Source organism: Osmerus mordax, chromosome 8 (assembly GCF_038355195.1).
Source record: "Osmerus mordax isolate fOsmMor3 chromosome 8, fOsmMor3.pri, whole genome shotgun sequence".
In the NCBI taxonomy this organism is placed as follows: Eukaryota; Metazoa; Chordata; class Actinopteri; order Osmeriformes; family Osmeridae; genus Osmerus; species Osmerus mordax.
Genome location: NC_090057.1, coordinates 16,696,281 through 16,718,333, shown reverse-complemented (window position 1 = coordinate 16,718,333; position 22,053 = coordinate 16,696,281). Strand labels below are relative to the sequence as shown.

The window sequence follows — 22,053 nt, the reverse complement described above, 5'->3', positions numbered from 1 at the left end:
GATTTGTGGGTGCAAATGTGTGTGTGTGTGTGTGTATATGTGTGAACTAAAGCCAGTCCAAACAGGCTTGGATGGAAAATGGTGAGAACTTGTGAGAACCTAACCAAATGTTTCCCAATCTCAAAATATGTCACCTTCTGTCACCTTCAAAGGTCCCTCCCAGAAAGTCCATCACAGTGAAGAGACGTAGTGGTGGCCGGAAGTCACACTCAGACTATATTTCCACAGGAAACATCTGTCTACTAAACCTGGAGGGGTGGTGGTGGGGGGGAGTGGGGGGCGGGGGTTTGGGTGGTGGTGGGTGGTGGTGTTTAAACAGTACTTGACCGATTACCTTTTATTGGTGGTCATATGTCAACGTTGTTTGACTCCCCCCCCCCCCCCCCCCCCCGGAACCCCCCCCCCTCCGGCAACTGACTGGAATTGATATTGATCAGAGCTCACGCCATGGTCTCCTTCCCGGGGAGTCTCCTGTCGTTAAACGTGTGCATGTTGATCACCTCCTCCGTCTTGACGATGGCAGGTGGCGGGGGCTTCTGCTTGAGTCTCCGCTGACACTTGAGGGACACTCGCAGCTCGTCCACCATGGCACTGCAGAAGGACCTCTGGGAGATGTGGGGGAGTGACGGGAAGAGGGGGAGGGAGGAGGTGCGTAGACAGAAGAGTACGGGAAGGAATAGTGAGAGGAGAGGATAGGAGAGAGGGATATGTGCATAAGAAATCAGTAGGGGTTGGGGGGCGTAATGTAAAAGGAAAACGAGAAGAGAGAAAAGAAAGGGATGGATATACGAAGACAGAACCATGGGGCGAAAGAGGGAGGGGAGAGGCGGACATGAAAGAGAGTATAGTACAGAGATAAAGTGGGAGGGAGAGCGGGTGGTGAGGAAGAAGGGAAAAGGGAGCAGGGGGGGTTAAAATATGAGAGGAAAGATGAAAAGGAAACAGATAGGTAACGTTACGCTGTCGGGAAACTAATTTTCACATTCCTAAAAGATGGCCTACTAAAGTTCATCAGTCATGGCTAAATGGAGTGCAGCACTGGTCTCCTGGATAGCTCTACGATAAGCACATCTTCGTTTTGGTGGTTAACAAACTGTTGACCACATATAAAAACCCATGTTCTCTTCCTTTACCTTCTCAAGCTGGGCGTTCTGTTTGGACTTGTACAGGACCTCCCCCACAGCCACAAACACAGACAGCACTAGCCCTGCTGCCAGAACGATGAAGATGCCACCGATGTTCTGCACCCCCAACGCGCTGGCCTCCTTGCTTTCCTCCTCTGGACAACCATTCCCCCTCCACCACTTCTCCTTCATCATGTGCAGCTTCCCTTCTTCCTGAAGCTGCAGGATGGCGATGGTGATCTTGTCTCGGTACGGAGAGCCTGTGGGGGACAGTAGGAGATAGGAAGATAGGAAGAACTGAAAATTGGGATTGGTTTGCATAAATTGAATTGTTTGGTGGCTATCTATAGCATTGGCTGGTGGGCATGTGAATCAACTAGCTTGCATGCAGATGATCATAACCTGCCATGTTATTGTCTGCAGCGCTGATAGATTCCCTTGTAAATCCTTATTTATTCTAAACTAATCCCCATCTTGAAAGACAGACTCCAAAATTACCATCCCTTTTTCTCCCCTGCCAAGCTTACAACACAAGTCGTTGGCGACAGTCTTGCTTTGTGTTGGGAGAAGCAAAGCTCCAATAGAGTTAGATGAATTACCAGTGTGTGTGTGTGTCATAAATGGTGTGCGTAAACAGAGGCCTCCGGTGGGGTGTGTGAATAATGTGTGTGTGTGTGTGATGCGATGAGTAACTCCACAAATCCGTAGACAGTGGGAGGACGCAGGAATTAGCGGCAGCACATTAGGACACATCGGGTGTTTTCATGATCAAAGGCAGAATAATGGCTGCAGAGTGCCTGAATAGGATGCTGCCTTCTCCCAGCATCCCACAGCCGTTCCATACAAGTCCGGGCCACTACGTGTAGCCTACCCCTGACCCAGCGAAGTAAGATTATCCCCTGTGGGAACCTTGCTTCTTCATGTTGGCGTTTTTCTGTAATTTTCCAAAGGGGTTTGTAGAGGGGTAAAATCGGCATGGAAGTGTTGAAGATGTACTACGGGGGGGGGGACTTTGTACTTTGTTCACTAGTGATGTGTCGTTTGTGAACGATTCGAATCATTTTTATGACTCGGGAGTAACGAGTAGTCTCAGAGAGTGATTTGTTCATTTTCTCGTGGCCGAGATAAAAAACAAGTAAAAATAACAAAACCTGTAATTATCACTTCTGAACAAATCTCATTCACGTCTTACTATACTAAACCTAGCAGTCACGCGAAAGTGAATGAGGTAAACAAATCCTTCTGTTTCCTCTAGCTACCATTACTGAGCCTATACGGGTCACGTGAAAAATTATCCAAAGACTCGTACCGAACACACGGTCGGCAGATGAACGAATCATTGATCCGAAGACACGGTCGTGAGGTGAACGATTCGTTCCTTCTTTCGGGTACCAGTCTTTGGATAATTTTTCACGTGACCTGCATAGGCTCAATACTGGTAGCTAGAGGAAACAGAAATTATTTGTTCATTTCCCGACTGGGTTTTCGGGTAAGAGTCTTTGGATAATTTTTCACATGACCTGCATAGGCTCAGAAGTGGAAACAGAAAGGATTTGTTTACCTCATTCACTTTCGCGTGACTAGGTTTAGTAAGAATGATATTCGTTCACAAGTAATAATTACAGGTTTTGTTATTTTAACTTTTATGTACTTTACTTACAGTTATGTGCAGTGTAATTGTTTGCTGTGATAATTAAATGCTAGTGTGATAATAAATGACCATTTCAAATCATACAAACTGTCATGATGCGGGAATTTTTCTTTTAAAATACTATCTGCTGATTTACATGCACTAACACATGAGAATATGTTGAAATGAACGAATGACTCGAAAAGATTCGTTCATTTTACTGAACGAGATTCAAAGAACCGAGGCAGTAAAATGATCCGAACTTCCCATCACTATTGTTCAATGATAGACGATAATGATAGTCTCTTTGGTTACATTAACCTACCCCTATCTTTCTAACATAATCTTTCACTCTGTGTCTGTGCTCTCTCATGGATGATAGAGACGGCCTCGAGATCGAAATTATTGAGAGGCTCGCTGATTTCTGAACGTTGCAACAGTTTTTGATTTTCATCACACAGCGCCTGATCAAATACATGCACGATGCCCTGTGCATGTGAGCGACTGAGCTCAGTGTGTGCGTGAGAGAGTCAGTGTGGTCCCTTGGCCTTGTTGAAGAGGCCAACAGCGGAAGGGAAGAAACTGTTTTTGTGGCGTGAGGTATTGGTCCTGATGGACCGCAGCCTTCTGCCGGAGGGGAGTGACTGAAACAGGGAGTGTCCAGGGTGGGAGGAGTCGGCCACAATCTTCCTCGCTCGCCTCATGGTCCTCGAGGTGTGCAGGTCCTCGAGGGTAGGCAGATTGCAGCCAATCACCTTCTCAGCAGTGCGGATGATACGCTGCAGCCTGCTCTTGTCCTTGGCAGTGGCAGCAGCGTACCAGACGGTGATGGAGGAGGTGAGGATGGACTCAATGATGGCTGAGTAGAAGTGCACCATCATTGTCTTTGGCAGGTTGAACTTCTTCAGCTACCGAAGGAAGTACATCCTCTGTTGTGCTTTCTTGATGAGGAAGCTGATGTTCAGTTCCCACTTGAGGTCCTGGGAGAGGATAGTGCCCAGGAAGCGGAAGGACTCCACAGTGTTGACTGGGGAGTCACACAGGGTGATGGGGGTGAGTGGGGCTGTGTTCTTCCTGAAGTCCACAACCATCTCCACTGTCTTAAGAGCATTGAGCTCTAAGTTGTTCTGGCTGCACCAGGTCGGCCGCTTCCCACCTATAATCAGACTCGTCTCCACCAGAGATGAGCCCAATAAGGGTGGAGTCGTCCGCAAACTTCAGGAGTTTGACGGACAGATGACTGGAGGTGCAGCTGTTGGTGTAAAGGGAGAAGAGCAGAGGAGAAAGGACGCAGCCCTGAGGTGATCCGGTGCTGATGGACCGGGAGTCAGAGACTTGTGTTCCCAGCTTAACGCACTGCTTCCTGTCAGACAAGAAGTCTGTGATCCACCTGCAGGTGGAATCAGGCACGTTCAGCTGGGAGAGCTTGTCCTGAAGCAGGGCGGGGATGATGGTATTGAAGGCAGAGCTGAAGTCCACAAACAGGATCCTGGCATAGGATGCTGGCGAGTCCAGGTGCTGTAGGGTGAAGTGGAGGGCCATGTTAACTGCATCGTCCACAGACCTGTTGGCTCTGTAGGCGAACTGCAGGGGGTCCAGTAGAGGGTCAGTGATGGATTTAAGTTGTGCCAGCACCAGGCGCTCGAAAGACTTCATTACCACAGAGGTCAGGGCGACGGGTCTGTAGTCATTATGTCCTGTTGGCCTTGGCTTTTTGGGCACAGGGATGATGGTGGAGGACTTGAGACAGGCTGGCACATGGCATGTCTCAAGTCAAAGTTAAAGATGTAGGTAAACACCGGAGACAGCTGGTCAGCGCAGTGCTTGAGGGTGGCTGGAGAGACAGAGCCCGGCCCAGCTGCTTTGCGGGAATTCTGCCTCTTGAAAAGTCTGTTAACCTCACCCTCCTGAATGGAGAGAGTCGTCACTGTAAAGGGGGGGAGGTGGGAGGCCTCCTGGGTGGGAAGGGGTAGTTCAGGACTGTCCAATTGTCTTTCAAATCTGCAGTAGAACTCATTCAGGTCGTTGGCCAGGCGGGAGTCGTTAGTGGAGTGGGGGGCTCTGGGCTTGTAGTTGGTAATCTGCCTGAGCCCTCTCCAGACAGAAGCAGAGTCGTTTGCAGAGAATTGGTGTTTTAGTCTCTCAGAGTACAGTCGTTTAGCCTCCCTCACCGCCTTGCTAAACCTGTTCTTCGACTCCTTGAAACTGTCTTTGTCCCCACTCCTAAACGCAGCCTCTTTCGCTGACCTCAACCTTCTGAGTTTAGCTGTAAACCAGGGTTTGTCGTTGTTGTAGCTCACCCTGGTGCGTGTTGGTATACAGCAGTCCTCACAGAAGCTGATGTATGATGTCACAGCCTCTGTGAGCTCATCCAGACTATTGGTAGCAGTCGTGAACATGTCCCAGTCAGTGCAGTCCAAGCACGCCCGCAGATCCTCCATAGCTTCACTGGTCCACTGTTTTGATGTCCTCACAGCAGGCTTACAGCACTTTAGCTTCTGCCTGTATGCAGGAATCAGGTGGACCATGGCGTGGTCAGAGTGACCCAGTGCTGCTCGGGGGGCCGCATGGTATGCTTTGCTGATCCAAGGTGTTTCCTTCTCTAGTAGGGCATTTGATGAATTGCCTATATTTTGGGAGTTCTTGAGTGAGATTGCCTTTGTTAAAGTTGCCTAGCACAATAACCAAGGAATTCGGATTTTCATGCTCCACACTCAGTATCTGGCTGGCGAGCACACGTTGAGCCTCGTTGACGCTAGCCTGCGGAGGCATGTAGACGCCAACCAGAATGAATGATGCAAACTCTTGTGGCGAGTAAAAAGATCTACAGTTAATAAAAAATGATTCCAGATCAGGAGAACAGTGCTGCAGAATCACTGTCACATCTTCACACCAGCCAGTTAATGTAAAAACAAATACCACCGCCTTTCGTTTTGCTAGAGAGCACAGGGTCACGATCCGCTCTCAGCAGTTTGAAACCTGATAGCTGTAGCGCAGAGTCTGGGATCAGTTCACTCAGCCATGTCTCCGTAAAGCACAAAACGGAAGATGAATGAAAGTCTCTCTATACAGTACCAGTCTGACTGTCTGACTGCAATGTTGAAGCTGCAATAAACATTAGTATGTCAATCACGCACCAAAACTGCCCTCTGCAAATGTTTTATTTAAACATTTGCTGATCTCAGCAGGATGTAAATTATTACAAATATAACAATGTGTATGTAAACGGTATAAAGTATAAACACTTGAACAATAGATTTACATAAATAAAACTAGAGAGGGTACAATTTCTGGGGAAATTGTAGGGTGTGCTTGCTTGCGTCGGTTGCACAGGGGGGGTCCGTTTTTTATGAAATGTTTACAACTGATATTTCTGTATATTTTATATAAAAATGCATACTTATTATTTATAAACATTACATAGATTTAAAAGCATATTTTTTTGCTGCTCATTTACAACTCAAAATACGAGTGAAGTGTAGAATGAAATAGATGTCTTCTCATTTCCCCTGCAAGAGGCAGCCTCATAGCTGAATCAAAACGAATACATTTGGCAGACCGGTGTAAAAATTGACCTAATCTCTATGATTTAAACGTCCTTTTAAGTTTTCCATTCTCGTGATATTTTCAGGCATTTAGCCTACTCATTGCATTCATTCATAATAAAGAACCCCCTTTGAAGATTATTCTACGACGTTACCCGGCAGTAGAAGATGGAATCGCGATTCAAACAGTACCATCTGCTAACTGAAAATATGCCCTCAAAAACGTAAATAAGCTTGACATTTATTTAGTGGAAAATCGTTCATTCATAAAAAGCTCACTGGTAGCGATCATTGTCAGTAACAACGCAAAATGCGATATAGCCCTGTGTGGAGAAGTTGCCCCGGTAAATTGTACTACTACGGTACAGTACTAGACTACTGCTGTGTTCGTCTTGGTAGCGATTGCGTTGGTTGAATTGGATTTAACGTTCCGTTGTACGGTTTAAGCTGAAATTAATTATTTTCATGAACAGATTGACAACGTTTAGGCTGTGGCAATGAAGTTCAGGTTAGTAGATAGTAAGTGCCGAACATGTTCTGTCGCCGTTTGACTTCCTAAACAGCTGTGTAGTGTAGATGTTTTTGTAGTGTGTCTCGTAAGCTACACCGTTGCAGTGAGCTACACTGGTTTGAAACCACAGGTAATGGTAATTTCACCAACAAATCGTTTACTAATGTCAGAATAAATCCTACAACGAAAATGTATATGTGAGGAATGTTTATTTTAACGATTGAAAACAGATAACGCTACATTATAGACCACTGTACTATGTGTTGCCCGGGCAACACAGGCTAATGTCATGATGCTAATACTTCAGTGAAATAGTAGACTACTGTTTCCGAAAGTAGATGTACTTCCTTAATAATATCATCTTATATTGTACATTACACATCACAAAGTAAAATGAGTAAATAGTTATCACCCTGGCCTCTTTTCTTGTGGCGTTCCTTCAGCTGCCTTGCAGTAAAGCTATAGTTAGCCTAGCTATCCTCCAAGTTAACAGATGCGAAACGAATGTTCTGGCAAAGGTAGTCACGCGTGTTTTCGTGACGTTAGTGACGCAGTGACGTTAGTAACGTCAGTGACTGTGGCTAGCAAATTAGCCACCGTTAGCTTCACTTTTCGCCACAAAAACTTAACTTAAGCCTAAACCATGCAACAGAACGTAAATTCCAATAGAAGCAACTCAATCGCTACCAAGACGAAACTTTTGACACCTACGTTGTCTATGTAGGCCAAATATTGACTGAGTTTTAGGGGGGCAAAAAGAAATAATAATAATAATAATATATATGTGAGAGAACAAAGGTTGTGCTCTCGCCGAAGGCTTGAGCACACCCAATAAGTATAGCCTTCATAGCAAGAAATGTGAAATGAAATTTACACTTTAAATTAAATATTCGGAATTCCCTCTGTAAGTATGACTTTTCTTTGTAATTGTTTTTCCAATAATAAACAAAATTGATTAAAAAAAGAAGAAAAAAAAGAATTCCCTCTGCAGCCAAACAAATGTACCCTCTAGAAGCAGGCTCAATAGGTCCCAAAAACATCTCTCCTCCTTTCATTTCCCTGAAGATATTGCTGGGCTGTCTGTCTTGTCTGTCCAGTTTGTCAAGTCTATCTTGGTGAATATGGCACACAGCAATGCCATTGAGCCTCTTTTGTGTCATGGTTGATCGCAACCAATAGGTTAATGAAAGGGAGCGAGACAATTTCAATTTTAACCAGCCAAACGAACGGGGCTACTAACGTCATCTCCATGACAACCAGGAAGCCTAAAAGCACAAACGCCGGCTCCAAAAATACTTTAAATAAGCATAATACACTTTATTTTTTCAAAAGCGTTACACGCGCTAATACAAGCTAACATCGCTAACATCGCCTAATCAGCTGTGCAGTTATGAACTGATACTTGTCGCCTTAGGGAGAGTGGTGGGGACGGATCGGGGTCACTAGGAATCTGGGGGGGACATGTCCCCCAGTCCCCAGTGCCATCTGCGCACATGGCGCAGGCAGTCACTGAGTTCTCAAGCAAGAAATCTAACAAAACTGTCCTGGATTCCATCCCACCAACTGAGTCCAATGTCCTTGACGGTGGCTCCCTGGTTCACCGCTTGGCATGGAAAAAGGGTGAGTTACGGTGCCATTGCACAGTCATATGTAGACTTTACCATACACCATTATGGTAAAGCAACAGTTGTTTTTGAAGTTATAGCGAAGGTCCTTCCATCAAAGACAATACGCATCAGAGACATAGTGAAAACACTCACCCCATCGTTAACTTCAATGCAGAGACTGAGTTTGTGGGAAGAAAGGATGATTTCCTTTCCAGATCTTGCAACAAACAAGGACTTATCAATCTTATGACCGAGGAGCTGGGGAAGAAGGGCTGCACTGTTATCAATGCATCAGGTGATGCTGACGTGGACATTGTCAAAGCTGCAGTCAAGGCCTCAGAACATCACCCCACAACATCTTCTCCTCTCCTCTACTACTATGAGAAAGGAGAAATATGCAATTACTTAAGGGAAATTGTACTTTAGCATAAATATGCTTGTAACCAATTGCTTTAATATATAATTGTACTTGTAATCACTTATCTATCATGCAAATATGCTCAATAGAATATTACATAAACGTTGGGCATTTAAGGACCTGGTGGCCGCCATTTTGAAAATGGGGCCTTTCTTGGAGTCAAACTTTGGTAAACTTTTAGGATGTTTTAAGTACATCTGATACTACTGTAAACCACTGAGAAACCTTTTGTTAGACTTTTTGGGGGTCAATTCATATTTGCAGCTGACTATAGAGGAAGGAGGAGAGGTAGCTGGTTCAGAGAGGCAGAAACAATATACTGACAGGATCAGGGAAGAAGCCGAGGAGGAGGAGAGTGACCATGACAGGGCCATGGGAGTGAGTGAGGAAAAGATGGAAGGAAGAGTAGTTGACGACGTGGTAAGAGGTGGGCAGATTAACAGGGACTCAGGAAGGGAGGGAGGCTGTGTGTGTGTTTCTGTATTGTATTTTAGCAAAAGCGACAAAAAATGAATCTTACAATAATTAAAATGAACAGGAAACATTTTTAAAAGTTGCTAAGCCAATATTAAGCAACATAGTAATAACAACAATTCAATATCAAATAATCAATATGTATATATTTTTTATACCATAAATATACAAATCATAACTCTAAGAATGAATGAATTATTTAAGTCTAAGATCAACAGATAAGTCTTGAGACCCTTCTGGAAGGATCCAAAACTATCACATGAACGCAGAACACTAGGCAACTCATATTATAGAATGCATGCATATTGCAAGGACTGTCTGCAGGGAATGTGTCTGACCAGTCACGGTGGGCGTGGGTCGCCTGGGCCAAAAATGCCAAGGCCGATTTTTTGTCCCAGTCCAGCCCTGGTTAGCTTTATATCCATTACCACATACCATTAGCAACCAAGCTATATAGTCTGGCTTTCAGCAGCAAATGTTAGCTAGCTAGCTAAATAGCTACCTTCATGACCTACCTCCTCATGACCCACCTCCTCAGTTTGAAGAAATAGTCTCAATGAAGATTGGTGATATTGCATTTCCGTTTTGGCACCTAGCTCATTCCGATCATTTTATTCAAAATAATAGTTATATCATGAAATCATTTTGCTCAAGACTGATTAGTTTGAAATAAATCTGAAATGGAGAAACTATCACCCCATATTTTTGCTTTCATCAAGAAAAGCATACCCATTTCTAAGCCAGGAGTACAGCAATCCACTCTACTGCGCAACATGGGCTTGAAGTTCAACATGGCGCTGACAATTTCTCAGTTTTGCAAGCCTCAATGCGCCAATGAAATCTTGCCATAGAAACTAATGTGATGCCATCTTCAAACAGCTTTGATGCTTGGTCTACCTAGTAGTCTAATAGGTCTGGTATAGTCAGTTAACTGGCTAACTAACAAGTTGTTCAGCTAATTGTTATTGATTAGAAATTGGGAAATGTACAAGAAAAAAATCAAATTATGTCTGTTTAACTAGAAGAACTAGCAATCTGTCTGGTTCAACACAGTCTGAAATGCAAACCAAGGGCACTGCGCTGGTTGATAAAATATAAATACCACTGGCCAATGAGAGGTGGTTGGGGAAATTTACCTCAGCATTCTCATTGCCTTTATGGTTATTGCTTTGTTTTATGCTTGATGCTTGTATGATGATTGAAACTTACATGTGGTAGAGAAGAGAAGAGGGAAGTGCTGTTATGGGCACAGTCACACTTTTCATTACAGTGGTTGAGAGCATGACCATAACTCAGTTCATCCCAGGGACTCACAAGGGGACCATACAGCAGAGCAGAACATGGATTTGCGTTAGTGTAGCAACAGGGCTGCCAACTTTTGCAAAAACCTTGGAGTGAGATTTGGTATTTGGTAACCCCCCCCCCCTCCAGTGAACTTTTCTGGGGAGTATCATGATTACAGAAAGGGATTGTATTATTTTTTATATTTATAAATTTTTTGAGACTGCTAACGATCCGAGTGTTAATCAGGCACGGAGCCAGACTTTGTAAACATTATGGGCTTAGCCCAAACCTAGGACGTATGGGTTTGATGTGATGCAAGATAGGGACTTCCACACGTAATGCGAGAGCGCATAGCATAGCGCGTGAGCGAATTTTTTGGGCCATTATTTGAGCGCAAAATAGTTTAATTGAGCTTTATGTAAAATAAACATAGACGTTTATCAAAAAACCTTGTCTAACCCTGCTCCCATCCATCCTCGCTGACGCGTATCGTTACGGTAGGGCCCCCCGGCCCAGCTGTCCATAGCCTATCTGAGAAAACTTTTTGGAAAAGACGGGCTATGGACCCAACCAACTCTATTTGTGAGGGGAGAACTCCCTCACATGGTACAACCCATGCAGAGGCTGAGGTGTCAGAATGCGGAACGTGTGTAGCCTACTTTAAGAGAAGATAATACTAACGTGACAAATGTCAACAACAAAAAATCCTCGACCGGCCCAAAAGTGAAGCGGCCCACCGGGAACTCTCCCGATTCTCCCGATTACCCACCCCGGCCCTGTTTACAACATTAACAGGGCTACTTGGTTGGCGTTGCCTTTTCAGCGTGAGATATACAAGGTGTGGCGTGAGAGCGTGTGAAATGGTTGAAATGAGTGTGTCTCACGGCCAATGCGTGAGAGTTGGCAGCCCTTTATCAGCACACGCACACACTGTATGCTGTATCACACTTCCAAGCCCCTTAGATCATCAAACCAGTTCCTTTTAGCAATTCCACAGACTCGGATGAAACCAAAAGGTGATTGTGCCTTTTCAGTTGTGGCCCCTACTCTGTGGAATTAACTGCCAATTTTGATCAGGTCATCCCCCATCACCGAGACATTTAAGTCTTGCCTTAAAACATATTTTTATTCTTTGGCTTTCGAGTTAGTTTAGGGTCAGTCATGCTTATTGGGTGTGCTTTGCCTTCGGCAAGGGCACAACCTTTGTTCTCTATCATATATATTTATTATTGTTTCTTTTTGCCCCCCTAAAACTCAGTCAATATTTGGACTACATAGACAACCTAGGTGTCAAAAGTTTCTTCTTGGTAGCGATTGAGTTGCTTGTATTTTTATTTACATTCCGTTGCATGGTTTAAGTAGAAATTGGGTTTTTGTGCCAAAAAGTGCCTTCTGTCACCGAAGTGTACTCAGTGCTAGCCTACGTCACTACGTCAGCACACATTAGCAATGACGCATGGATACAACGTGATAGAGACGTCCTAGCACGCAAGTTGGAGCTTGGATTATGAGTGAAAAATGCCAACCCCCAAAATTAGGGGGGGTCATTGGGCTTTGTTGAGAAAGCAATTTCGAGTGGAACTGCTATCTCGGATTTTTGATTTAGGTCGTGAAAGTCTTTGTAATTTCAGTGAGTGCGGGTCGCCCGTGAGACTGCCTAGGCGGCAGCCATGCAAGCGTCATAGTAGTCTAGTATTTTCGTAATTTTATAGTTCGGTCAATTCTACACCAAAAAACAGAAGGAGGGCAATGATATGACGATATGACTATTGTGAACACAGCCAGATGGTGAGATTTTAATGTAGGTTGCTGTAAAAACTTTGATTGGTTTGCTACGCGAGAGCCCTGTCAGCCTCCATTGACGATTGCGTCAGCTGTTGTCGATCTCTGATGAGTATTTTCTTAATTTCGTACCAGGGTCAATTCTACATCAAAAATCAGAAGGAGGGCAGTGTTTTAAAGATATGGCGATTGCGAAGATAGCCAGCGGGTCAGCTTTTGTGATTTGGGTAAAACTTGGAATTTGAGTGACACCGCGGCTTGTTTTGACGTTAGCCTCAGTCAGACTCGGCTCGCCCACTGGCAGTGTGTAGTACTGTCTTCAATGCCACAGCTAAACTTTATGTCAAAAGAAAAGTTCTCATATCCGGCGCTTTCAAGCAATCAGTGAAATGTGGAGCAACAGCAGCTAGCTTGCCTCTAGCAAACTTAAATTGAATTGAATAAGCCATTTCCCCTTACATTAATGTCAAACTTATTTATGTTTTGGGGGGCATATTTTCAGTTAGCAGACGGTACTGTTTGAATCGCGATTCCATCTGAAATATACTGCCAGTGACAACGTTGTTACAGTAGCTTGTTTCAAAGGGGGTTCGCAGTTGTTTCAAAGGGGGTTCTTAATGAAATATGCAATATGAGTAGGCTAAATGCTTGACAATATCACTAGAAGGGAAAAACTTAGAGGACGGACCCCCCTGCAACCGACGCAAGCAAGCACACCCTACAATTTCCCCTGAATTTGTACCCTCTCTAGTTATTATTGTGAGAATGCTGTTAAGCATTCTCACTATTGTTTTTCAACTTCTTAGTTCTTCCGCTGGTTTTTTGTCCTTTAACTAGTCATGCATACTTTCACCGATTCCTACAATTTTTGTATCAAAACGTTCAGCTCCTTCAGGAGATGTGTGCTATGTCTTTTGGTATTTCTCACTTTTATACTTTTTAAGATATTAAGGTTTTTGTGCAAATTATTCTCCCATTAAAAGTAATGATAAATCCTTTCAAATCATTAAAAAGCTTCCTCCTCTTTCAAACGTAACTACTTCAGCATACTTTCAGCTAGAGAAACCATTCAACCTTTAAAATGTTCACAAGACATTCAGCTATTCCCAAATGATTCAGCTTTTTCAAGTATTCAGCCAATCTTGAATTATGACAGTTTGAAATAAATTAAAATGTTTGCTCCTTCTTGATTTTTATGAATGAGCAGCAAGCAGAGTGGCACACTGCTGCCTGCTCTTTTTCTGATATTCAACAAATTCCTCTAACTTTCATATAGTTTAACTTACAGAAAAAAGTTATATCTCTTTTATCTCTTTCAGCCAATGTAACTACTAAAGAGCTCACATTTACAGATTTTCAGCTATGAGCCTTGAAGCGAGAGCAGCCTTTCAAATTCTCTCACTAACTTCAATGGAGAGGTGGGTAAAATTCGTCAGAGAAACGAAAGAAACAAGATTTTGAAACTGCCGGTAGAGTCGTATTTCTAACCGCACAGACATATAAAGGACATCTCTGGTTTCGGCAGAGTCTTGGGTCTCGGAAAATATTTTTTATTATTTTTGGATTGGACGTATAGTTTTGCGTCTAGGTTAACTTGTTTGAGGTGTGGATTCTAGCTACATTAGTTATTCTCTCTGCCCAGCTCGTTAGCGATCACAGCTGCTCCATCGCCGTGGCAACAACAGACACGCACAAAGTTGGACTTGTGTTTACACACGTACCTTTTGAACCGTATGACCGATTTTCAGAAATGAGGTACCGTTGGATTCCCTGGATCAAGACGAGTTCAACACACCCTATGACGTCAGTTTCCGGTTATATAGATTTTCCGCCATTTAGAATTTTAAGGAAAAACTTTTTTCGCTTCTCCTTATTCAATTTTTGTCAAATCTTGCCCAGAATTGGCACACATCATCGTCACAGCAACCCTCAAAAAAATTTTGAAGGGATTTTTGATTTTCAAAACCGTTTGTCCGGTACAGCCAATCAAAATCAGCAGCAAAGACACCAAACAGGAAGTTGGGTCATATCTCAGCCAATCCTTGAGAAATCAACACCAAACTTGGTATGATGACTCGGAACCCTCATTTGAGGATGTCCAAACAATTTGGTGTCATGTGATCACTGGGCGTGGCCGCAGGATGCAAAAATGTGTTTTGGCCAATAACTGTTGATTTGTTTGCCTTTATTAAATGATTCCTTTGTCTCATGATATCTTGGGACATCCCATGTGTGACACATGATAATTTGTGATAACAGCCGAATTGATCCGGCCGCCATTTTGAGTTACAGAAAAAACACGTTTTCTCTACTCCTCCTACAAATGTTTTCCAATCTTCACCTAATTTGGCAGAGATTATCTTCAGACCAAGCCTCACAACGCCCATCACATGGTTTTTTGATTTTCAAAAACTTTTTCCCGTTACAGCCAATAAAAATGGGAAGTTAAGCCATCAAACAGGAAGTTGGGTCGTATCTCAGCAAATCTTTGATGGATTCACACCAAACTTGGTATATGGACTCGGAATCTTGTTCTAAGGATGTTTAAAATGTTTTCTCAGTCATATGACTGCCTGGCCACCTCATTTCTGCTTGCAGCTATATTTGGTGGCCAAGCGGCAAAGCCACTTAAGTGTTTCTGCCTTTTCTTATTATTGGGTGTGCTTTGCCTTCGGCAAGGGCACAACCTTTGTTCTCTCACACATATATTTATTTATTATTATTGTTTATTTTCGCCCCTGTAAGGCTGGGTGTCAAACCTGCCCCCACCTCTCATATGCTAAAGTCTGGAGTTTCTGGACGGTCTCAACTTGATGGCCCTCACACCCCATTCAAGATGTGGTCTGATTGGTTCTTGTGTATAAAGGGAACTGTAATGCATTGTTCTGTGGATTCTTCATCTCCTGAGACCTTCTACCTCCCTTGTCCTACTCCTTGCTCACCTCTTGCTTTCTCTCCGATTTACAATGATTTGCCTTGTAATTGATTTCATTCATTTGCAATGTTATTAAATGCGTATTTCATTTAACCGTACTTTGACCATTCTTGCTCTGATTTAACCCATAGAGTCAAATACCTGGAATTCTATTTGTATTGGCATTATTTGGTTCATGCTAATACACTGTTCAGTTTCCCATCTTCCTTTAAACCATAGGGGAATTCGTGTTGGTTGTTTGGTCAATATTTAACCCCCTACACCCCCCTAAGGATCAGTCAATATTTGGACTACATAGACAACGGCGGTGTCAAAAGGTTCGTCTTGGTCTCGATTGCATTGGCTGTATTTTTATTTACGTTCCGTTGGATGGTTGAAGTTCAAATTACGTTTTTGTGGCGAAAAGCGAAGCTAACAGTGGCTAACTTGCTAGCCACAGTCACTGACGTTACTAACGTCACTAACGTCACGAAAACACGTGTGACTACCAGTAGCAGAACATTCGTTTTGCATCTGTTAACTTGGGGGATAGCTAGGCTAACTATAGCTACTGCAAGGCAGCTGCAGAAACGCCACAAGCAAAGAGGCCAGGGTGATAACTATTTACTCATTTTACTTTGTGATGTGAAACACAATTGTGAAATGTAATGTACAATATTAGCTGATATTAAGGAAGTAGGCCCACATCTACTTTCGGAAACGGTAGTCTACTATTTCACTGAAGCATTAGCATCATGACATTAGCCTCTGTTGCCCGGGCAACACATACTACAGTGGTCTATGATGCATCTGTTTTCAATCTTTAAAATAAACATTCCTCACAAATACATTTTCGTTGTAGGATTTATTATGACATTACATTACAAGTAAACGATTTGTGGGTGAAATTATCATTACCTGTGGTTTCAAACCAGTGTTGCTCACTGCAACGCTGTAGCCTACGCGAGACACTACAAAAACATCTACACAGCTGTAGGAAGTCAAACGGCGACAGAACATGTTCGGCACTCCCCTTACTTAAATCAAAAGTCTATCTAACTACTAACCTGAACTTCATTGCCACAGCCTAAACGTTGTCAATCTGTTCATGAAAATAATTAATTTCAGCCTAAACCGTACAACGCAACGTTAAATCCAATTCAACCAACGCAATCGCTACCAAGACGAACACAGCAGTAGTCTACTAGTACTGTACCGTAGTAGTACAATTTACCGGGGCAGCTTCTCCACACAGGGCTATATCGCATTTTGCGTTGTTACTGACAATGATCGCTACCAGTGAGCTTTTTATGAATGAGCGATTTTCCACTAAATAAATATCAAGCTTATTTACGTTTTGGGGGGCATATTTTCAGTTAGCAGATGGGACCGTCTGAATCGCGATTCCATCTTCTACTGCCGGGTAACGTCGTAGAATAATCTTCAAAGGGGGTTCTTTATTAATGAATGAATGCAATGAATGAAAATATCACGAGAAGGGAAAAACTTAAAATTATGTTTAAGTCATAGAGATTAGGTCCATTTTTACACCGGTCTGCCAAATTTATTCGTTTTGATTCAACGATGAGGCTGCCTCTTGCAGGGGAAATGAGAAGACATCTATTTCATTCTACACTTCACTCGTATTTTCAGTTGTAAATGAGCAGCAAAAAAAAGATGCTTTTAAATCTATGTCATCTTTATAAATAATAAGTAGGCCCTATGCATTTTTATATAAAATATACAGATATATCAGTTGTAAAAATGTCATAAAAAACGGACCCCTGTGCAACCGATGCAAGAAAGCACACCCTACAATTTCCCCAGAAATTGTACCCTCTCTAGTTTCTTCTTGTAGTAACATTTTTGAGACACGTAAAGCCCTTCTTTATCCTGACAATGGACCATTGACCTCACCCCTTAATGAAAACACAGGGCAAACTGTCAATGTAAAAAAAAAACGGAAACCAATGCAACATCACTGCGGTTGGTGCGGTCGCAATGAAGCTACGCTGATTAGAAGAGCAAGAGTGTGTAGTATCGTAGTTTTAAAAAAGAACGTTTTTACAGAGCCTGACTTTGATCCTTGAACCCAACACCTTTTTATAACCTATGGTATAAATCTGAAAGTAATACTTTCATGTACACATGTGCACTCTTGATAATCCTACCTGCCTGACCATGAATCCATCAGCGACAGTTAATTAACCCTTCCATTCACACATGCAATTAAGCATTAACTTAACCCACACGCTAATTTAAACACAAACACACATACACACACGTGTACATGTACATATACACACACCCTCAGTTACATAAAAACTCACCCATGGGCGTTCCGACTCCGTAGGCCTTGGAGTCGATGAGACCCCCTATCTGTGTAAGGTTGCAGTTGCGCTGCGTGACAAACTCAATGGTGGTGGACTCCATGAGGAAGGCGTAGTCAGACGTGAGGACGCGCTGGATCCCCTCCTCCACGTTCTTCACCATCACAGAGTGCCTTCTGCTGTTCATGAACTCCCACATCTTGTCGTAGGTGGAGATCTTGGTCTTCTACAGATGAGGAAGGAGAAAAGGTGTACAAGCAGTAAGACTTTTCTTTCTTAAAATATAACAGTGACCTAAACTATTTAGTATTAAATAAATAATAATCATAATATGATTCATATGAAAGCTATAATAATAATAGTGTCCTAACAATGTTATAATCCTGGAAAAACATAAAACATAACAGTTATCATAATTTCATAGGTCATAATTGAGCCTAGCGTAATGATAAAATGTAGATGGAGCTTTCATCTTGAAGGATAAAAGGAGACCACTATTCTTGCAACAGAGCATGTGGGTCTGCTTTCTGAAATGCAGCATTTATTTTCTTGTCATTTGTTATAAAAAAAAGATATTGGATTGAAAACTTTGGCCTCTTAGAAAAGCACAGAAGGTCAGGAAGGATAGGACATTAAAAAAAAAACATATTTGACTCCACACTGTGAACACCGAGGTACCCTGCAGAGTTTGGGATATCTTTTCAACCTCCAAAAGCACCACGCAAGCTCTCACTGAAAAAAACATATCCATAGATCAGTCCATGGGCCTCTCCAGTTGTGGGTGGTCCAGGGAGTTACCTTGAAGAAGGTCATGGTAGACCCTTCTTCCACCACTCCGTAGAGGATCTTGGTCTGCTTTGCCAGGTCATCGGCTGAGTCGATGGGCGAATCCATCCGCTCCACGGTAAGGAAGGCTGCCAGGTTGGCGGTGTAGGAGGAGATGATGATGAGGGTAAAGAACCACCAGATGCCCCCCACGATACGGGTGGACAGGGCCTTGGGCATGAGCTCCGAGCCTGGGTAGCATGAGCGAGAAGTTAAAGCACAGCACACGGACACCCAGACAACATGGATGCCGGCCTCCCCGACATTTATCAAACTTACAAGTCACCACTTTTCACATGCGTGCATGCAGAGATCTATATTAAAGCTTCAAGGATTGTCATGGAAATAGATAGGTTTGGGTCGGAGATTCATGTATCCAAAGTAACCTCATATCCTGACTCCATATACCACTGTTCTCTGGGGGGTTAAAAGGCCACGGGCAAGAGAAGAGGACTCTGGGTAGTGTAGTCCTTTGCTGCTGTAGGCTAGGTTCGGATACAACAGCTGGGCCTAAGACGTTTTAAATGTAATGAACTGCTGTAACTGCCTATTTGGAAGCCTGAAAGCTTTAAACATGTCAAATGTAATTAGCAGGCCATGATAAGACAAACACCACAACAACTGTTGTATCTGGAAATGCAATGAGGAATATTATATATTTGCTCCGAATAATATGACATGGTATTTAAACATGAGCTACCATATGTTCCCCCTCTTAAAAAAAATAAAATGCTTACTAGATGATCGGACATAAAGTTTCTATCAGTTACAGTACATGAGAACTCGACTAGTCATACTGAACTGTTACGGAGGCACTGGGAAATTTCACAGCCATTATGTCTTTAAATAATCACACTGTTCCTCGGGCTTTGTCCTCGAGACTGGAGAAACCAATTTAAACGTAAATGGCTGTTAGCCTCCAAAACATACCGCTGCCTTTTGGATGGCAGCTTAAACTTGGCTTGTTTGGATTCTAAAACAAAAATGGCCCCACTGTCATCCTCTCTGAATCTACGTTAACAGTCAAATTACAGTGCTTTCCTTGCTAAACAAAATAACTTTAACATAAAAACAACTAGAGAGGGTACAATTTCTGGGGAAATTGTAGGGTGTGCTTGCTTGCGTCGGTTGCACAGGGGTCCGTTTTTTAATGAAATTGTACAACTGATATTTCAGTATATTTTATATAAAAATGCATAGGGCCTACTTATTATTTATAAAGATTACATAGATTTAAAAGCATCTTTTTTTTGCTGCTCATTTACAACTCAAAATACGAGTGAAGTGTAGAATGAAATATGATGTCTTCTCATTTCCCCTGCAAGAGGCAGCCTCATAGCTGAATCAAAACGAATAAATTTGGCAGATCGGTGTAAAAATTGACCTTATCTCTATGACTTAAACGTCCTTTTAAGTTTTCCCTTCTCGTGATCTTTTCAGGCATTTAGCCTACTCATATTGCATTCATTCATTAATAAAGAACCCCCTTTGAAGATTATTCTACGACGTTACCGGCAGAAGATAGAATCGCGATTCAAACAGTACCATCTGCTAACTGAAAATATGCCCCCAAAAACGTAAATAAGCTTGACATTTATTTAGTGGAAAATCGCTCATTCATAAAAAGCTCACTGGTAGCGATCATTGTCAGTAACAACGCAAAATGCGATATAGCCCTGTGTGGAGAAGCTGCCCCGGTAAATTCTACTACTACAGTACAGTACTAGACTACTGCTGTGTTCGTCTTGGTAGCGATTGCGTTGGTTGAATTCGATTTAACGTTCCGTTGTACGGTTTAGTGTGAAATTAATTATTTTCATGAACAGATTGACAAAGTTTAGGCTGTGGCAATGAAGTTCAGGTTAGTAGTCAGATAGTTTCACCTATTGAAAGACTTTTGATTTAAGTAAGGGGAGTGCCGAACATGTTCTGTCGCCGTTTGACTTCCTAAACAGCTGTGTAGATGTTGTAATGTGTCTCGCGTAGGCTACAGCGTTGCAGTGAGCAACACTGGTTTGAAACCACAGGTAATGATAATTTCACTAACAAATCGTTTAGTTGTACTGTAATGTCATAATAAATCCTACAACGAAAATGTATTTGTGAGGAATGTTTATTTTAACGATTGAAAACAGATGCATCATAGACCACTGTAATATGTGTTGCCCGGGCAACAGAGGCTAATGTCATGCTAATGCTACAGTGAAATAGTAGACTACCGTTTCCGAAAGTAGATGTGGGCCTACTTCCTTAATAATATCAGCTAATATTGTACATTACATTTCACAATTGTGTTTCACATCACAAAGTAAAATAAACAGCTGTGTAGATGTTGTAATGTGTCTCGCGTAGGCTACAGCGTTGCAGTGAGCAACACTGGTTTGAAACCACAGGTAATGATAATTTCACTAACAAATCGTTTAGTTGTACTGTAATGTCATAATAAATCCTACAACGAAAATGTATTTGTGAGGAATGTTTATTTTAACGATTGAAAACAGATGCATCATAGACCACTGTAGTATGTGTTGCCCGGGCAACAGAGGCTAATGTCATGCTAATGCTACAGTGAAATAGTAGACTACCGTTTCCGAAAGTAGATGTGGGCCTACTTCCTTAATAATATCAGCTAATATTGTACATTACATTTCACAATTGTGTTTCACATCACAAAGTAAAATGAGTAAATAGTTATCACCCTGGCCTCTTTGCTTGTGACGTTTTTGCAGCTACCTTGCAGTAAAGCTATAGTTAGCCTAGCTATCCCCCAAGTTAACAGATGCGAAACGAATGTTCTGCTACAGGTAGTCACGCGTGTTTTTGTGACGTCAGTAACGTCAGTGACTGTGGCTAGCAAATTAGCCACCGTTAGCTTCACTTTTCGCCACAAAAACTTAACTTCAGCCTAAACCATGCAACGGAACGTAAATAAAAATACAAGCAACTCAATTGCTACCAAGACAAAACTTTTGACACCTAGGTTGTCTATGTAGGCCAAATATTGACTGAGATTTAGGGGGGCAAAAAGAAACTAGAAACGGCTGTTCCTGCGAAACAGCAGTGAGAATGCTGAAAACCTGAATGGGGATAGCTGACCATGCTAAAAAAGCAGAAAGCAAAAGCAGTTATAAGCTGAAGCGCCTGAAAGGTATTTTTGAAAGGGGTTGGAGCTGGATAAATGTATAAAACAACAGAAAAGAGAAGAAAAATGCAAAAAGAGAAATAACTAGAGAGGATACAATTTCTGGGGAAATTGTAGGGTGTGCTTGCTTGCGTCGGTTGCACAGGGGTCTGTATATTTTATATAAAAATGCATCGGGCCTACTTATTATTTATAAAGATTACATAGATTTAAAAGCATCTTTTTTTTGCTGCTCATTTACAACTCAAAATATGAGTGAAGTGTAGAATGAAATATGATGTCTTCTCATTTCCCCTGCAAGAGGCAGCTGACAGGCTGAATCAAAACGAATACATTTGGCAGACCGGTGTACAAATGGACCTAATCTCTATGACTTAAACGTCCTTTTAAGTTGTCCCTTCTCGTGATATTTTCAGGCATTTAGACTACTCATATTGCATTCATTCATTAATAAAGAACCCCCTTTT

At 42.4% G+C, this 22,053-nt stretch overlaps 1 protein-coding gene across 2 annotated transcripts in view; it reads right to left on the bottom strand.

Annotated features, from left to right (window-relative positions):
* Window positions 1-440: 440 nt before the first annotated feature.
* LOC136947954 (glutamate receptor ionotropic, kainate 2) overlaps window positions 441-22,053 on the bottom strand; it is a 99,020-nt gene continuing 77,407 nt past the window's right edge. For both annotated transcript variants that reach the window (XM_067242196.1, XM_067242197.1), the window contains exons 13-16: window positions 18,418-18,635; window positions 17,620-17,845; window positions 1,134-1,384; window positions 441-605 (exon numbers count right to left, since the gene is read on the bottom strand). In XM_067242196.1, the coding sequence (XP_067098297.1) occupies window positions 441-605; window positions 1,134-1,384; window positions 17,620-17,845; window positions 18,418-18,635 (860 nt within the window). The remainder of the gene's footprint in view (window positions 606-1,133; window positions 1,385-17,619; window positions 17,846-18,417; window positions 18,636-22,053) is intronic.